At 35.1% G+C, this 14,492-nt stretch overlaps 1 protein-coding gene across 7 annotated transcripts in view; it reads left to right on the top strand.

Annotated features, from left to right (window-relative positions):
• LOC149777539 (uncharacterized) overlaps positions 1–14,214 on the top strand; it is a 40,233-nt gene extending 26,019 nt beyond the window's left edge. For 2 of the 7 annotated variants that reach the window (XM_089942127.1, XM_089942133.1), the window contains exons 2-4: positions 10,852–11,908; positions 12,739–12,834; positions 14,054–14,214. In XM_089942127.1, coding sequence (XP_089798253.1) covers positions 11,674–11,908; positions 12,739–12,834; positions 14,054–14,199 — 477 coding nt within the window. In that variant the 5' untranslated portion in view covers positions 10,852–11,673 and the 3' untranslated portion in view covers positions 14,200–14,214. Of the gene's footprint in view, positions 1–129; positions 285–1,159; positions 1,222–8,924; positions 9,520–10,851; positions 11,909–12,738; positions 12,835–14,053 lie in introns of those variants that run through there. The other 5 variants (XM_089942130.1, XM_089942131.1, XM_089942129.1 and 2 more) reach the window with 5 other exon arrangements.
• Positions 14,215–14,492: the final 278 nt, after the last annotated feature.

Below are 14,492 nucleotides of genomic sequence, written 5' to 3'. Positions count from 1 at the left end.
TGCTAAACCGTGGATTCAGAAGCACTTATATTTTATATAACCGCACGTCTCTGTTGTGTAGCCTACATACAATTACTCTTCTGGAGTCCGTGGTTTACTCGTGAAAGGTTTGCATTAGTGTGTCTCATTTTAATGTATTTAGGTAAAGCTCCACTGATCATGACAAACTATTACAATTAAATAAGACCTAACCCCCAAGCTACTAGAGTGAATGGGCAACACGGCAAAGAGTACAGGGTTAATATATATAATCGAATGCTTTTCTAAGAGGACACGCTCGAAACGTAAGTACCCTCGATAAATGCACGTGAACGAGTGTGCAGAAACGATTGTAGCAATGTTGTTTATACACGTTTACATTAATGTTTAAAATCCATATATATATAGTTAGATATATTTCTCTCTGTCTCTCTGTCTCTGACTCTTTGTCTCTCTTCTTCTCTGTCTCTCTCGTACATTCATTAACATTATCAAAAACACTGGTAGCACGCACTGTTTAAAATCATTTCATTCTTGATTGCCAGCTGTCTTGTATTTTGTTCAATAAGGTTTTAGCAGACAGCCAATGCACATGAAAAGGCATTATGGATGCGAGCGATATTTTTTATGAATGCCCTACAAGCAGTAAAATTAAAATCGAAATAAATCAGATCTTTTCATCTGATTGAGTGTCACGAACGTTTCCTTTAGTGTTGATCTACATCAACAATACTGATGTTTGTTTATAAATTACAACTTTTAGGATTATTCTCAACTGTATCAAGGACGCAACATGTTTTACTGTTAGAACATTATTATTTAGTGTGGAATTAATTATTTAAAAATTTATATACGACCACGTAAGCTTGCTTAAGAGTACTATAATTCAAACGAGTGCATGACGTATTTGGTTTGGAAAATAATGTCCAGAGAAGCCAAGCTTTTAAAGGCTTAATGACGGACGGATCGTAATTGAAAAGAAGTTCTACAAAGGCCACCGGCTGAAATTTGAGCTACTAGAGTAAGATAATTTTTACAAATTGTTATCTCTGGTTCTTTTAAATGTATCACGTAAGGGTTTCGTCATCTTGAGACCTTTTGCAGTCACAAAATTGAAAGGAATCTAACATGATTAAGCCCCAATTATAGATTTCGTCTTCTTTTCTTCTTCTTCGCTCAGTTGTTGACTTACAAGACTTGACGAACGATCAGCCCAACTCGGCTACCGTGGCAAGTTGCTGGGTAAGGTACCTTACTTCAACTGCTGTGGCACACTGACAACTGCATGTGTTGATGTGTTTTTAACAACAAACCGGACCAATCCTCCTTCTCTTCCTTCTCCTTTTACTTTTGTACTGATGGTATTTATGATCGTGTAGGTGATAGCAGTATATTTCCGGTCTCTTGTTTCTTTTTAATGTAAAGCGCATTATTTTGTTTTAATTTTCAATTCGAGTACTTTTATTATATCATTTGTGCATGTATGTGTACGTGCGTCAAGGTGTGTATTTTGTGTGTGTGTGTGTGTGTGTGTGTGTGTGTGTGTAAGAAGGAGGGAGAGAGGATACTTATGTGTGCGTGAATAAATTAAAGAGAAAGTCAAGGATTAAAAAATGAAATATGTTTAATATTTATAAACGTAAATTATAATAGTCAATTAAAAATTATTTTGACCCCATCAGATTTAGTTAGAACCTCAACAGTTTATTTGCAGTAGAAAATCAAATACATTTTATACTCAGCATAGACATTGGTCTGGTACTGGACCTTGTTAAAGGTAAATAATGGGAACAATCTGTATCAAAGCCTGTCTGATGGAACACTTGTCGAAATAAAACTTTTTGAAAATCACCATTCTAATCGGGACACAAGTGCTGATTGTTTTTTTTAATAATTTATATATCTTGGCTATCATACGGGTTACACTGCCCAGCTAACATCGAATGTTGCACTAAGGTTTGTATAATGAACTTAAATTGTTTGATGAGATTTTATATCAAACACCGTGGTTATGTTATAGTATAAGATACCGTGGTTATGTTATAGTATAAGATACCGTGGTTAGGTTATAGTATAAGATACCGTGGTTAGGTTATAGTATAAGATACCGTGGTTAGGTTATAGTATAAGATACCGTGGTTAGGTTATAGTATAAGATACCGTGGTTAGGTTATAGTATAAGATACCGTGGTTAGGTTATAGTATAAGATACTACTCGTTACTTGTTAGTATTCACTTCTTATCAGGAATATATCCCATCGTAACAAATCACTCAAATTTTCACATACTACGACTCAATACAAAGACAGCATTTTAATAAATCGTTTAGTTTGCGTATTTTAGCTGAAAACTGTCCGCATATAACATGATGTGTGTAAAAATAATTGTTTCAATCATTGAAAATCGACGGGGAAAATACGACGTTATCAATTTTATGACTATTTTTTTGTTATCTCAGTTCCGTTCATTGAGAAGACGTGCAATTGTTATATAATAGTATACATTAGTCAACGTTCCGCGTGAGTAAAGTTGCATGTATGCTGACATCTTTGGCTGAGATGATATATAGTCAGTTAAACTGAAGACGTAACAGGAGACTGTTGTCTGCTATTGACCCATCTCTGTCTGTCGATCTGTCTGTCTGTCTATCTGCGTGTCTGTCTATCTGCATGCATACATGCATGCATGCACGCATGTATGTATGTATGTATGTATGTATTTATGTATGTATGTATGTATGTACATGCATTAAGCAGCTTTAGGTTTGTAAAAATCTACTACTTTCGTATTTCGAACTTCTGCCGCTGTAATCCTCGTACCGCGGACATGTTTTACTGGGGTACAAGGACTAAGCCGAGATAGTACGAGAACATTATTTTTTTTCTCAATCACCTTCGAATAAATTTTCATATCTATCCCAAATAAACTCTTATCTTACTCAGAAATATGACTAACTTTTGGAGAGGTAAATGCAGTTTGCTGATTTTAAGAAATCGTTTCATTTTAATATTCAAATCAACGACCTATACAAAATAGACAATTAAAACAGGTCTTGTAGTAAAGAAGTCAACACCCAGACTATGTTCTGACGTTAATTATATTTTCAGGTCTACCGCGAGCACATTTGCACAGTCCTTTTATCTAGTGCATCTACCTAAAACTCAGAAATAACAAAATAAAAGAGATTAGATAATTTGTAAAATGGGTGACAAAAGTAATGTGCCTGCGCAATGCATGAGTCTGAACATGTTTTATTTGGTTATGGATGTGTGTAAACATGTACGTAATCGTAATTAGCTATTTTGTACAAGAAATTTGCTTGTTTATTTGCCCAGGCGTAGTAATTGCATACAATGCACGCCTGTTGACCGAGATTAGTTATGTTTTTGAAACAGCGGATTTCGGTTTAATATTGTATGCACGTCTAAAGTCTTTGGGGGCAACTCGAGAACTTGTTGATTGTGCACAAGTAGTTGTTGATGGTCTTTTATTTCCTCTTCGGTAACAGCTACCTGAAGTTTAATTTCAATTATATCTTGTAACAGGTGAAATTTAATACATGCAGCATTGTGTGAACATGATGAGTCATCAAGGGTTTTGGAGAACATGTGACTCTCTCTCTCTCTCTCTCTCTCTCTCTCTCTCTGATGGAACATATTATCAAAATGCAAGGAAAGAAAAGTAGCACATTTTCATTGAAAAGATGCAGTTTCCAATTTGAACTGATTATTTACATTTCACGCCGATAGAGAAAAGTGTTTGTAAGTCTAAAATTACAGGGTCCTAATCTCATGCATAAAAGCACCACGCAATAAAAACACCCCCGCAATAAAAACGCCCTAAAGAACTCCAAAATAAAATGCAATAAAAGAACAAAAAGAATAAATAAAATTAAGGAAAGCAAACAAATATAAAACAAAACAACCCCCAACCCCTAAACAAAACAACAAAAATACTAAGCTTCACATTATTTGGATAGTAGGTATGAACATAATTAAATTTTGTAAATCTTGATGCTAGTTTTATTCACATTTTTGTAGAACATACCAGAGAGAACTCTTAATACTAATTTACACCTGTAAACGGTACCACGGTCAATGCCATCTCACCTCTGTGTGGGTTCGAGTCTCGGATTCGGCCAATGTGGGTATGTGAGAAAGCTTGTCAGTAGCTTCTCGTGGGTCGGTGGTTTTTTCCCCGGGTTCTTCCTCCACCATTAATACTGGCCGCCATGTATAGCCTATCTTGTGCTGAAAAATGGCGTTAAACAACACAACACCAACACCATGGGACTGTATTGACCGAAATGTCGAGTACATAAGTGAGAATAATATTCATTTCTTTTCATTGTCTGAGTCCTACACGGAGATTCAACTAGTATAATGGTTTCCAATACATGCAAGTTGCAATGTTCCACATGATATTCCACTTAGAGTTTCATCGTACCACTTACATTAACTGCTGACTCGCTAGATCATCTACCACAATTCACCAGATATAAATGTGTGTGCGTGTGTGTGTGTGTGTGTGTGTGTGATTTGGATTTTTAACGTAGCTTTAACAATTTTTCAGTCATATCGCTACGATGTCTGCAGTGTGACAGTTTATAGTGATGTCTAGCACTGGGGCATCATGCCGCAGACATGTAGCATGATGTCCCACCCAGTCACATTATCCTGACACTAGGCCGACCAGTCCTAACACTAACCTCTTATTGCTGAGCGCCAAGCGAGGCAGCTGTTAGTACTATTTTTGTAAGTCTTTGGTATGACTCGGCCGGGGATCGAACCCACGACCTTCCGCATCCGAGACGGACGCTCTAACCACTAGGCCACCGCAGAGATTTATTCCTGGCTCTATTGAAATTTCCACTACCCTCATCTGGAAACACACTGCAAGGTAAATCTAGTAAGAGATAAATGTTCTTTTGACCCATATTGAAATTCAGATGTAAAATATATATTGAAGTGAATCTCAGAAATATGCACACTGACACCTCATTCAACTGGGATTATGACTCTTTTCTATGATCACATTCAACTTGAAATTTTACTCAGCCTATAACAGAACTCGTGACTGGAAGAATAGATACGTGGGTGGTCTTAAAGGTCGCAGTCACTATTAAAAGGCGCAGTCCCACTACAAAAGGCAGCAGTTTCACTAAAGAATGACGCAGGCTCGCTAGAAAAGAGCGCTTACACGTATTTTTCAGTCTGAATTGACCCCTCGTAAAGTCGAGATTCATTTGCCGATTGTTATGCATATACATTTCTTTAAAACGGATAATATCGTTCCGAAGAGAAAAACAAATACCCACTGATACATGATTCATATGTATATTGCAAAATTTCGAGAAGGTGTAAGGAAAGTGTTCGAATTACAAATAGTTTAATTTGCACAGAGCATATAGTAAACTGAATAAATGTGCTCTATTCTGTTTGGCAAAGTTTTGTTCGCACATCCGATTAATGGATCACACCGAGCTGGCGATCAAGTTGGTCAGAGGTCCATTGAAATCTGTTATATAACAGTTAATAGACAGATCCCACCCTCGGCATAAAAGTAAGTTCGGCTGTTATCTGGCATTCTTAATCATGGTCTTGATCTCGTTGGTTAGTGATAAGAAACTATTTGACATAATGATTGACAGCTGAAACGTAATATCGTATTGACCATCTGTGGATGTTAACTGGGTTTTGACGGAGACTAATTAACCTATCTTTAGTAGACTACTACAGTGACAAATATGTGTATTATTGTTTGATACTGTTAAGTAGATAATTACAGATACTTGACCAGTCATATAGTTTCAAACTTCAGCCTTTAATTTATGTAAATGCAACCAATGAGCACGTAAATAATTCAACAACCCGCTCACAGATATACTTTCCAGAAGAGGAAACCGAACTTGTAAAAGTATGAAGTAATCAATTATGCATTTTTCATAAACTTTTATAGAGCCCTTTTAGTTTGGCCCTGGAAAGGTCAAATAAAAATTCGACTCTCTGTTGAATATTTAAATGTCGACTTTGACATGAATTGTACCAGGGCTGCGTAGATTATGTCCAACAATTCAAAACTCTTTGCTAGAAAGTGACAGTTGAGCGCTGTGAGATAACACAAGAATGTCGATAAAGACTGAACAAAGGCAGTTACTGAAACTAAAATCAGTCAAGATAAATGCCATAAATTACAGGTTATTTGATGATAGTTGATTGGGAATTATTTTTCAATGGATGAACAAATTTGCTCTCTTACCAACCTTAATGATGAGGCAATGGACAACACACTGTCGTTTCGAAATAAATAAATTCTAATTTGATTTATGTCTCTTTTCATCCGAATATATATGTTCTGTTTAATCAGATTCAGTTATTCAGTCTCGTTAAAGCAGAAGACAATTTAAGAACATTTAACTATAAACTGTTGACAGAGTAACGTCATTTTATCCAGCTTTTATTTTAAAATCCTCTCTACTTATTTATTGAATAGAATGGATTAAATGACAAGAAAGAGATCAATTTATTCCCAGAAAAACTTGGTTTTATAAGCACTGTTCGATATAATCGCTTGTAATTAAAATATAAATTTGTTCTCTCCATTTTAAAGACAATGGCAATTTTTTTTCTTTCTTTCTGGGAAAATATAACTGAAGATGAAATAATCACGACATTTTATTTCTTACAATCTCGATTTAAGTCAATACTTTGATTCATGTTTCTTATTTTTTTTGCTATTGACCAAATGAAGACCGAAACTTTCCCACGACATCTTGGAAATCTGAAAGGACATAAGACGAACATATCATGGCTGTTAAACATACTGAATGATCTATTTTCAAAAGATTTTCATGGACACGAATTTAAGTCTGTAATGATGTTTAGGAACAAACTTAAATAATGGCCTGAATTATATATCTTACAATGTGTTTAATTTAATCCCAATAACTTAGAAACCCTAAAAATAATTCTCCTATTTACTCTCTGTAAAGACATGAAAATTAATGTGCTACGCGACCGAACACACCACCTACACGACCGAACACACCATCTACCTGACACATCATCCACACAACCCAAGGCACGACCGAAGTGACAAATGACATCTAAATTTAGCCACAATTTTTAAATAAGGGGGCAAAAGGTCATATGCATGCAAAAAACAAGAAACAAACTTTAACTTGGGTAAACAATGCAAATATAAATGCTAGCTAGATTACTGCTATTTTCATTTAATTCAATTGTTTGTCTGTTAGTTTGATTTTTTAAAAATTATTCCATTACATGTTATTGTAATGTAACATTGTTTACTGGACTTGACCTTGTCCAAAAGTGAGTTCCATTCCGTTTGACCTGATGGACTCTTAAATATTTTTTAAATTTCATTTATGTAAACAACTTAATAATAGCTTATTATTCTCTATGGGTATGAACTCATTGACCAAAGTATTATTATTCAGGTAAACATGATTTGGGTCAGGGTTTTGGAGACTCCAAGGTGAATTTTATAAGCTATTATGTTTCAAATAAACAAGGCTCATTAGATCATTTTAGAAAGTTATTTTCCTCTAATTTATGACCTGAGGTCAAACAGAGAATTATTTTATCTTGTGACTGTCAGAATTTTACCAGTTGTGCTCTGACACCTGGCACTTTAAGTTGTATTATGTTGTGTCCAGTTTGGGCTGAATTTGTTTTTCTTCAGATCACTGATTTCAAGTGAATATTTTCTCTGGAAATACAAAAGCGCTCTGAAAATTCTTGGATGAAGACATTCATTGGAATTTTGAATTGAATTCAAATCTGGAATCATATTTATGTGATTCAACAAGAGGCTATTGACACATAAGTACGACGCAGGCCATAACAGACACGTCATCGCCTACAATTTTAAATCTTTTTAGGACTTGAACAGAGTTTTATTCAGGACGTTTTATTACTAGGACTTGTGTCTTTAATTCTTGGATTATTTTTGGATTTTATTCGCAATACGCGTAAGTTCTCTTTTCCTATTTTTCACTTTGTATTCTAGGGAAATACATTATTTGTTAAATTTTACAAAGCGTGATGTCTTCACTCTTTTCTGTTACTTTTTTAAGAGCACAGACTCGTAACAATACAAACGAGCCTTCAACCATTTATCTAAACGTTGTCTTGAAAAATGTTTTGCCTGTATAAAAACGAGCGTTATTACACTAAGATGTGGGTGTAGAAGAGCTAGCAACCCACAAGCCTGTATAAAACGAAGCGCTATTACACTAAGATGTGGGTGTAGTCGAGCTAGCAAACCACAAGCCTGTATAAAACGAAGCGCTGTTACACTAAGATGTGGGTGTAGAAGAGCTAGCAACCAACAAGCCTGTATAAAACGAAGCGCTATTACACTAAAATGTGGGTTTAGAAGAAGTAGCAACCCACAAGCCTGTATAAAACGAAGCGCTATTGCACTAAGATATGGGTGTAGGAGAGGTTGGTTATCATTTGTCTGTATTAATAGAAGCACTACATCACTCAGATGTGGTCGTGGAAGAGGTTGCGACCCACTTGCCGGTAAATAAAATGAACGCTTTCATACTGACGTATACGTATATGAAGGATGTAGCAGAGGTTGCAACCCATATGCCTGTAAATAAAAGCAGCGATATTGCACGATGATACGTAGATAGGTGGACGTGGAAGTGGATGCAATCCATTTTCTCATGTAGACGTTTTGGAGTGTTATTGGGTGTCACTCTACTTCTTGACTTCTGAAAGCTGAGTCTGATGTATAGAAAAAAAAACTGGTTGAAAACGTTTATCTCTCGAAGCATTATGGTTAAAGATTTGCAGATATTTAAGACTGTTTCCTTTATATTCAATATTTATCCCTTAGTGAATTGTAAAATTTATAAATATAGCTTGAAATGGAAGACAAGTCTAGCTGATGTTTAAAACAGAAAAGCTTGTGGCTTTCGTTCTTGGTAAAGGGATGTATGAGATAATCTATTAAAATCTGCCACAGAGAAAAATAAACATGTCTACATTACAGATATATCAATATACTACGTGGCATAATTTATAATACGAACAATGTTTCCGCACATGATAGCGGAAAATTCTTTGAATATTCACGCAATCAGTGATGGTCTGACATGGCATGTGGGCAGATAAGAATTTCAGTGGAATCACTGTCATCAGAATTTTTAACCTTTGACGCATACTTAATTTATCAAAAGGTAACACACCACTAATTCAGCCAATCAGCTGAAATGCAATCTTATTACGAAACGGGCTGCACGGTTCGCATGATTAGTATTTTCCAGTATCAAGTAATTATTTTCTATGAATTGTCATGATCATATGCTGATCGGCACAAAGTGGTTTGGCTTCTGTTCACCTGTAAGAAGTATTTAGTTACTTGCAGAAAGCGGTAAGTGTAATGAATTATATTGAAGCGTACACAGAACACGCTAGCGTACATAAGCACGATGTGCTTAATTGCAAAACGCTGAGCTCAGGCAGACTTCGCGGAAATAATATTCAAACAGGCCAGCAGAAAAAGGTACATTGATTTGTGTACTTAGTCGTAATGTACACCTTGTTGTAATTGTGTTGATGTCGTATGACATTACTGGCGTTTCCTTTATTTGCTACAAACGGATCATATTTTGTACAATATCTTTTATAGGTGAATTGAAAAGAAAGTTTAAGATGGTATTATGACTAGAAAGAAGGTAAAACGCCGGATGTCTTCACCTGACAAAAGCTGTATTAGAAATTGATATGAACAACATTCTGGAAAGGATATGTTAGACTGCTATTTTAGGATGCCGTATGTGTTTTAATGAAAAGCTATAAGGAATATCCTGTTTATCATGTAGAGGAAATAATGCAGAGATCGTGTGCACAATACATGTATATTATCATAATACCTGTACTTGAAGCTGCAAATGATTCTGCATATAGGTTTTATACATTCTTTCCACGTGTTCCAGGAGCAAGTACACATATATTATAATTAACATTCTTTCCGCGTGTCCCAAGAACTAGAACATAAGTGTCAGACTTTAGATTCTGCTGATGTTACTTAACGTTACTTTTTCAGAGTGAGTAACCTTTATCATCGTCTTGATGCCAGAATCTTTGCCATGTTGTACTTTATAGTTGTGTACTGAATAGAAACATCATTTGTGTATCAGACCTTTTGAAAACTAGCACGTTTTTCATAAAATTTTCTGTAGAACAATTCGGTAAAAATACATTCACAGCCTCCCGAAAATGAATGGTATTTAACGGTTGTTTCATGCATGCTGGATAGGATGATAGGCAAAAGCCAATACTTGCATAAGTTGCTATATTAATATGCAGTGGCGACATATATTACCGCTGCATACTTTTAGAACTAACTTTTAGAAAAAAACACAATTCCAACAACCTCTTTAACACAAACACAGAATAAAAGACAAATATAAATTTAATTTTAAAGTTTGAAAATAAATCAGAATATAACATATGACGAAGTTTTTTCTTCTCGATTGTACCACTTTTCCTTGTTATGCGAAAAATTTATATTTTCATCTGTATTGTATTTCGTGGATCAGAAAGGTGTCTTAATTTAGGATCGGAAAGGAGTTCATTTCTTTTGAAAAAGGTTTATTTATTAACTGGGTCTTTGAAGTTTTGCCTTTAACAACTGCGATGTCAACGGAAACTTGTACTCCAGCTATAAAAGTGAATTCACACTACTTTGCTTTTGTTTTTAAACTGCATGATAGAATAATGAATAAAAATTACTTATATTTTCATACAGACCTGATTAAATCGGATAGCATCAAAAAAAGTTTTAGGTTTATCAAATGTCGAACAGGATTTATCAGTTATTTTTTTATTTCAGATCTGGTGGTGTGAATCAAATCGTGTGTTAAAAAAGTTTCTATAAACATGGATATATTGATAACTGATGCAATGAGTCCTGAAGGTAGCTTCCCCGGATGTGTCTTGTTATTACCATGACCGGAACACGGATGATAGTTACTTACTCAAATTCATCAAGTTCATCTTACGAATGAAATATCTCAGAAAGGTTAACCAGACAACAACGAATTGTCAGTTAGCTGTTTACAGCATCAATGGGAATTTAATTCAATTGAACAGACTTTTTGTGTGTGTTTTTGAGTGAATGAAATTCACTTAAACGGACCTATTGTGCGTGTAAAGATTTATTTCAACTGGTGGGAGTCATTTTGAATTTAAATAACTTGTGCCTTCAGACAAATTTAGACAAGTATATCGTAAATATTATACATAGTGTGAATTGGTTGGCAATAACTGTAATTATTTTTATATTGTGTTTGATTTGATGGGCATTATACATACATCATATTGAGAAAATCTGAGATTTCAGATCTGGTTTCAATCGATATCACTCATAGGCAAGCATCATTAAATATATGTTTCAAATTTAGGCCTGGATTAAATTTGCCCGCTTTGTCTTTGAATTGTGTTGTTGTAGAATATGTTATGGTTGTTTGAAAGATGGGAACACTATTAATAACATTCAGAACGAATATTATTTTTTAATTAATACCTGTACAAATATTTTCAGAAATATGTGATTTTATCATTTGTAAATCAAATTGAAAGATTCGTGCACTGATAAAAAAATTTGCGGCTGATACATACATTTAAAAAACTTTGTGAACCAAATGTTGAAATCATGGTTAGAGTTTTGCTGTCAATTATGGTACCGATTCTGGGAGACATTTTGAAGCTTAGCATGGCCAGAAAATCTGAAAAACCTGTCAATCGCATCATCAGTGACGTATGTATGCCCAGAAACACCGATCGAATTGTCTATCGAAGCAAGAATGCCACAAATGTCTATGTGGGCTTCGACTCCGTAGAAAGAGGAATCGTTCATTTCATGCAGTGGGCATTAGACGGAGAAATTAGTACGTATACTTTTTGTATCGAAAACTGGCATTCGTCCCTCTGGATGCCAGAGATTAAAAATATCGACCAGGATAATTATAAACTGAAAGAATTAAAAAAATAATTGTTACACATATTTTCATTTGTATAAGTTTTCGCTGTGGTATCTATGTGAATTTTTTTTTGTTGTTGTTAATATTATTAGCACGAAGACCTTATCTGCTCATGGTGGAGACTAGAGTCGTTTGTATTTAAAATTCTTTGCCTTATTGTTTTTAAAAGCATGTTTTCAGCGTAAGTAATGACAAAAACGAGAGGTCTTATAAACTTTACTATTGGAAACCTTTTATTTTAATATAAATATTCATAGAATATTCTATCATTTATTTAGTAGAGTCTTCGTCCAGAAATGAGGGTCAATCGGAAGTCTATGTGCAGCGTTAAATTTAAACTCTGCACATTTCTGAAAAGAAAGTAATAAGTGATTTAAAATTGATGAACGATCTTTTGAAAAGTTTCTTGAATTTTTGTTTTGTGACATTTCCCTGAAGTGCAGATGAAGATAAAATAAGCATATAATAGCCTAAGCACCAGAGGCGTAGCTATGATATTTTGCGCCCGGGGACGAACTATAAAATTGGCGCCCCAGCCCCCTCCCCGTTTAATCACATTTTTGAATATTACCCTTGTTTACTTATTATAATGTAACGTTGTAAGCCTCATTTTGGCGCCCCTGTACATTGGCGCCCGGGGACATATGTACCCCCCCCGTCCCCCCCCCCCCCCCCCGTTACGCCTCTGCTAAGTACGTACCATGACATTATATATGATACACTTGTTAAATTTTCAGTTTTGCCACGTGGGAAAGCAGAATATGATTCAGTTCAGTCAGTAAACTTTAGAGACAAGATATCAGAGCCGCATATTCTAGCAGCTGCCGGGAAAGGTATGTTTCTATAGAAAACGTTTCCTTCATTCGAAACAAAATTAAGAAAAGAGCACGACCTCATTCTGTGGGCTTTGACAGTCTCTATAAGGAAATATATTTTGCAAATATGAATTACAGATTCAAAAAGAACTGGGTATTCGAGAGGTGACGGTACCTTATGATAGGCATAATAGCATTTATATAAGCCGGGGGGATGTATAGTGCTTAGTTTGTGAGCACTTGTATGACAGTGTAAGAAGTTCGGCGAAAGGTTTAGAGTGGCCGATTTAGCTTGACACAGTCCATTCATAATAACATTTTCAGAAGAATTTAAAGTTTGGCAGCAAGGGAATAATATAATGCCAGACAAAATCATCCGAAAGATTAGTTTTCGGCTAATTCAGAATATAATTCCTTTTTTATATGTTAATGCAGTTTCAGAAAGTATTATTAATTAGCTAGAACTAAAATAAAGATAAGATAGGGTGTCATATGTACATTACATACGTCGGGCTGCAGCATTTTTTAAATACATTTTTGTGATAGTTTGTACATGCATGTTTTAGCAGCTGCCTCGCTAGGCGCTTGGCATTAAGAGGTTAGTGTTAGAACTGGTCGGCCTGGTGTCAGGATAATGTGACAGGGTGGGACATCATGCTACATGTATGCATGTCTGCGGTATGATGCCCCAGTGATATACATCACTATAAACTGTCACACTGCAGACATTGTAGCGATATTACTGTTTTTATTTTAAATAAAAAAGCAAGGTTAAAAATCCAAATCACACACACACACACACACACACACACACAGAGTACTAAGATCACATGAGTTTGACATGTGTTTTGCCGAGTAATAGTTCCCATTTTATAAATATTGTCCCATAATTGTGGAAAATATTTTCATCAATTAAAGGACTGATATATTACTGGGTTTGTGAAGTATGTACCTGACTCTGTTAGACCTAGCTGCTGTTGATTGGCAATGTAAATATAATTACACATACTTAAGCAGAACGAGAATGCGAAGTTTTCAAATTATAGTATAAAGCGCATCCCCATGCCCAATACACATTTTCCTTGTCTGCAAAATTCTCAAACGAAAGAAAGCAAACAAACAAACAAACGAATCACCTCAAAACGAAACGAAATACAGATTTTTATTGTACATCATCAACTGATTTGGTGAAATGTCAAATTCAATTTCTTTTGATATAGATCTCTTTTCATTTCAGATGTAGAAAGAGGTTTTAAAGAGAAAATGGTGTCATGTGGGCGTGTACCATGCAGCATAGACAAGCTAATGAATGTACTAGCTGAATACTCTTTGAAAATGAAGGAAATATCATTTAAACCTGGTTGTTTGAATAGATCAAAATAAATGTTTATCTTCTCATTACTGATTGAATTTATACTAATTCATGTTATTTATATTTATACTAATTCATATTATTTATATCTTAAAAGACTGCAAATGCGACATAGGACTAAATCACACTCTCCTATGTATATATGTACGTACATACGTACGTACATACGTATGTATGTATGTATGTATGTATGTATGTATGTATGTATGTATGTATGTGTGTGGGGTGGGTGGGTGGGTAGGGGTGGGGTGGGTGGGTGGATGAATGGATGTATATATACGTGTGGGTGGACTTATGTATGTAT

This window comes from Sinohyriopsis cumingii, chromosome 18 (genome assembly GCF_028554795.1).
Source record: "Sinohyriopsis cumingii isolate HCF-2022 chromosome 18, ASM2855479v2, whole genome shotgun sequence".
NCBI classification, from domain to species: Eukaryota; Metazoa; Mollusca; class Bivalvia; order Unionida; family Unionidae; genus Sinohyriopsis; species Sinohyriopsis cumingii.
This window is presented reverse-complemented; position numbering and strand designations above follow the sequence as displayed.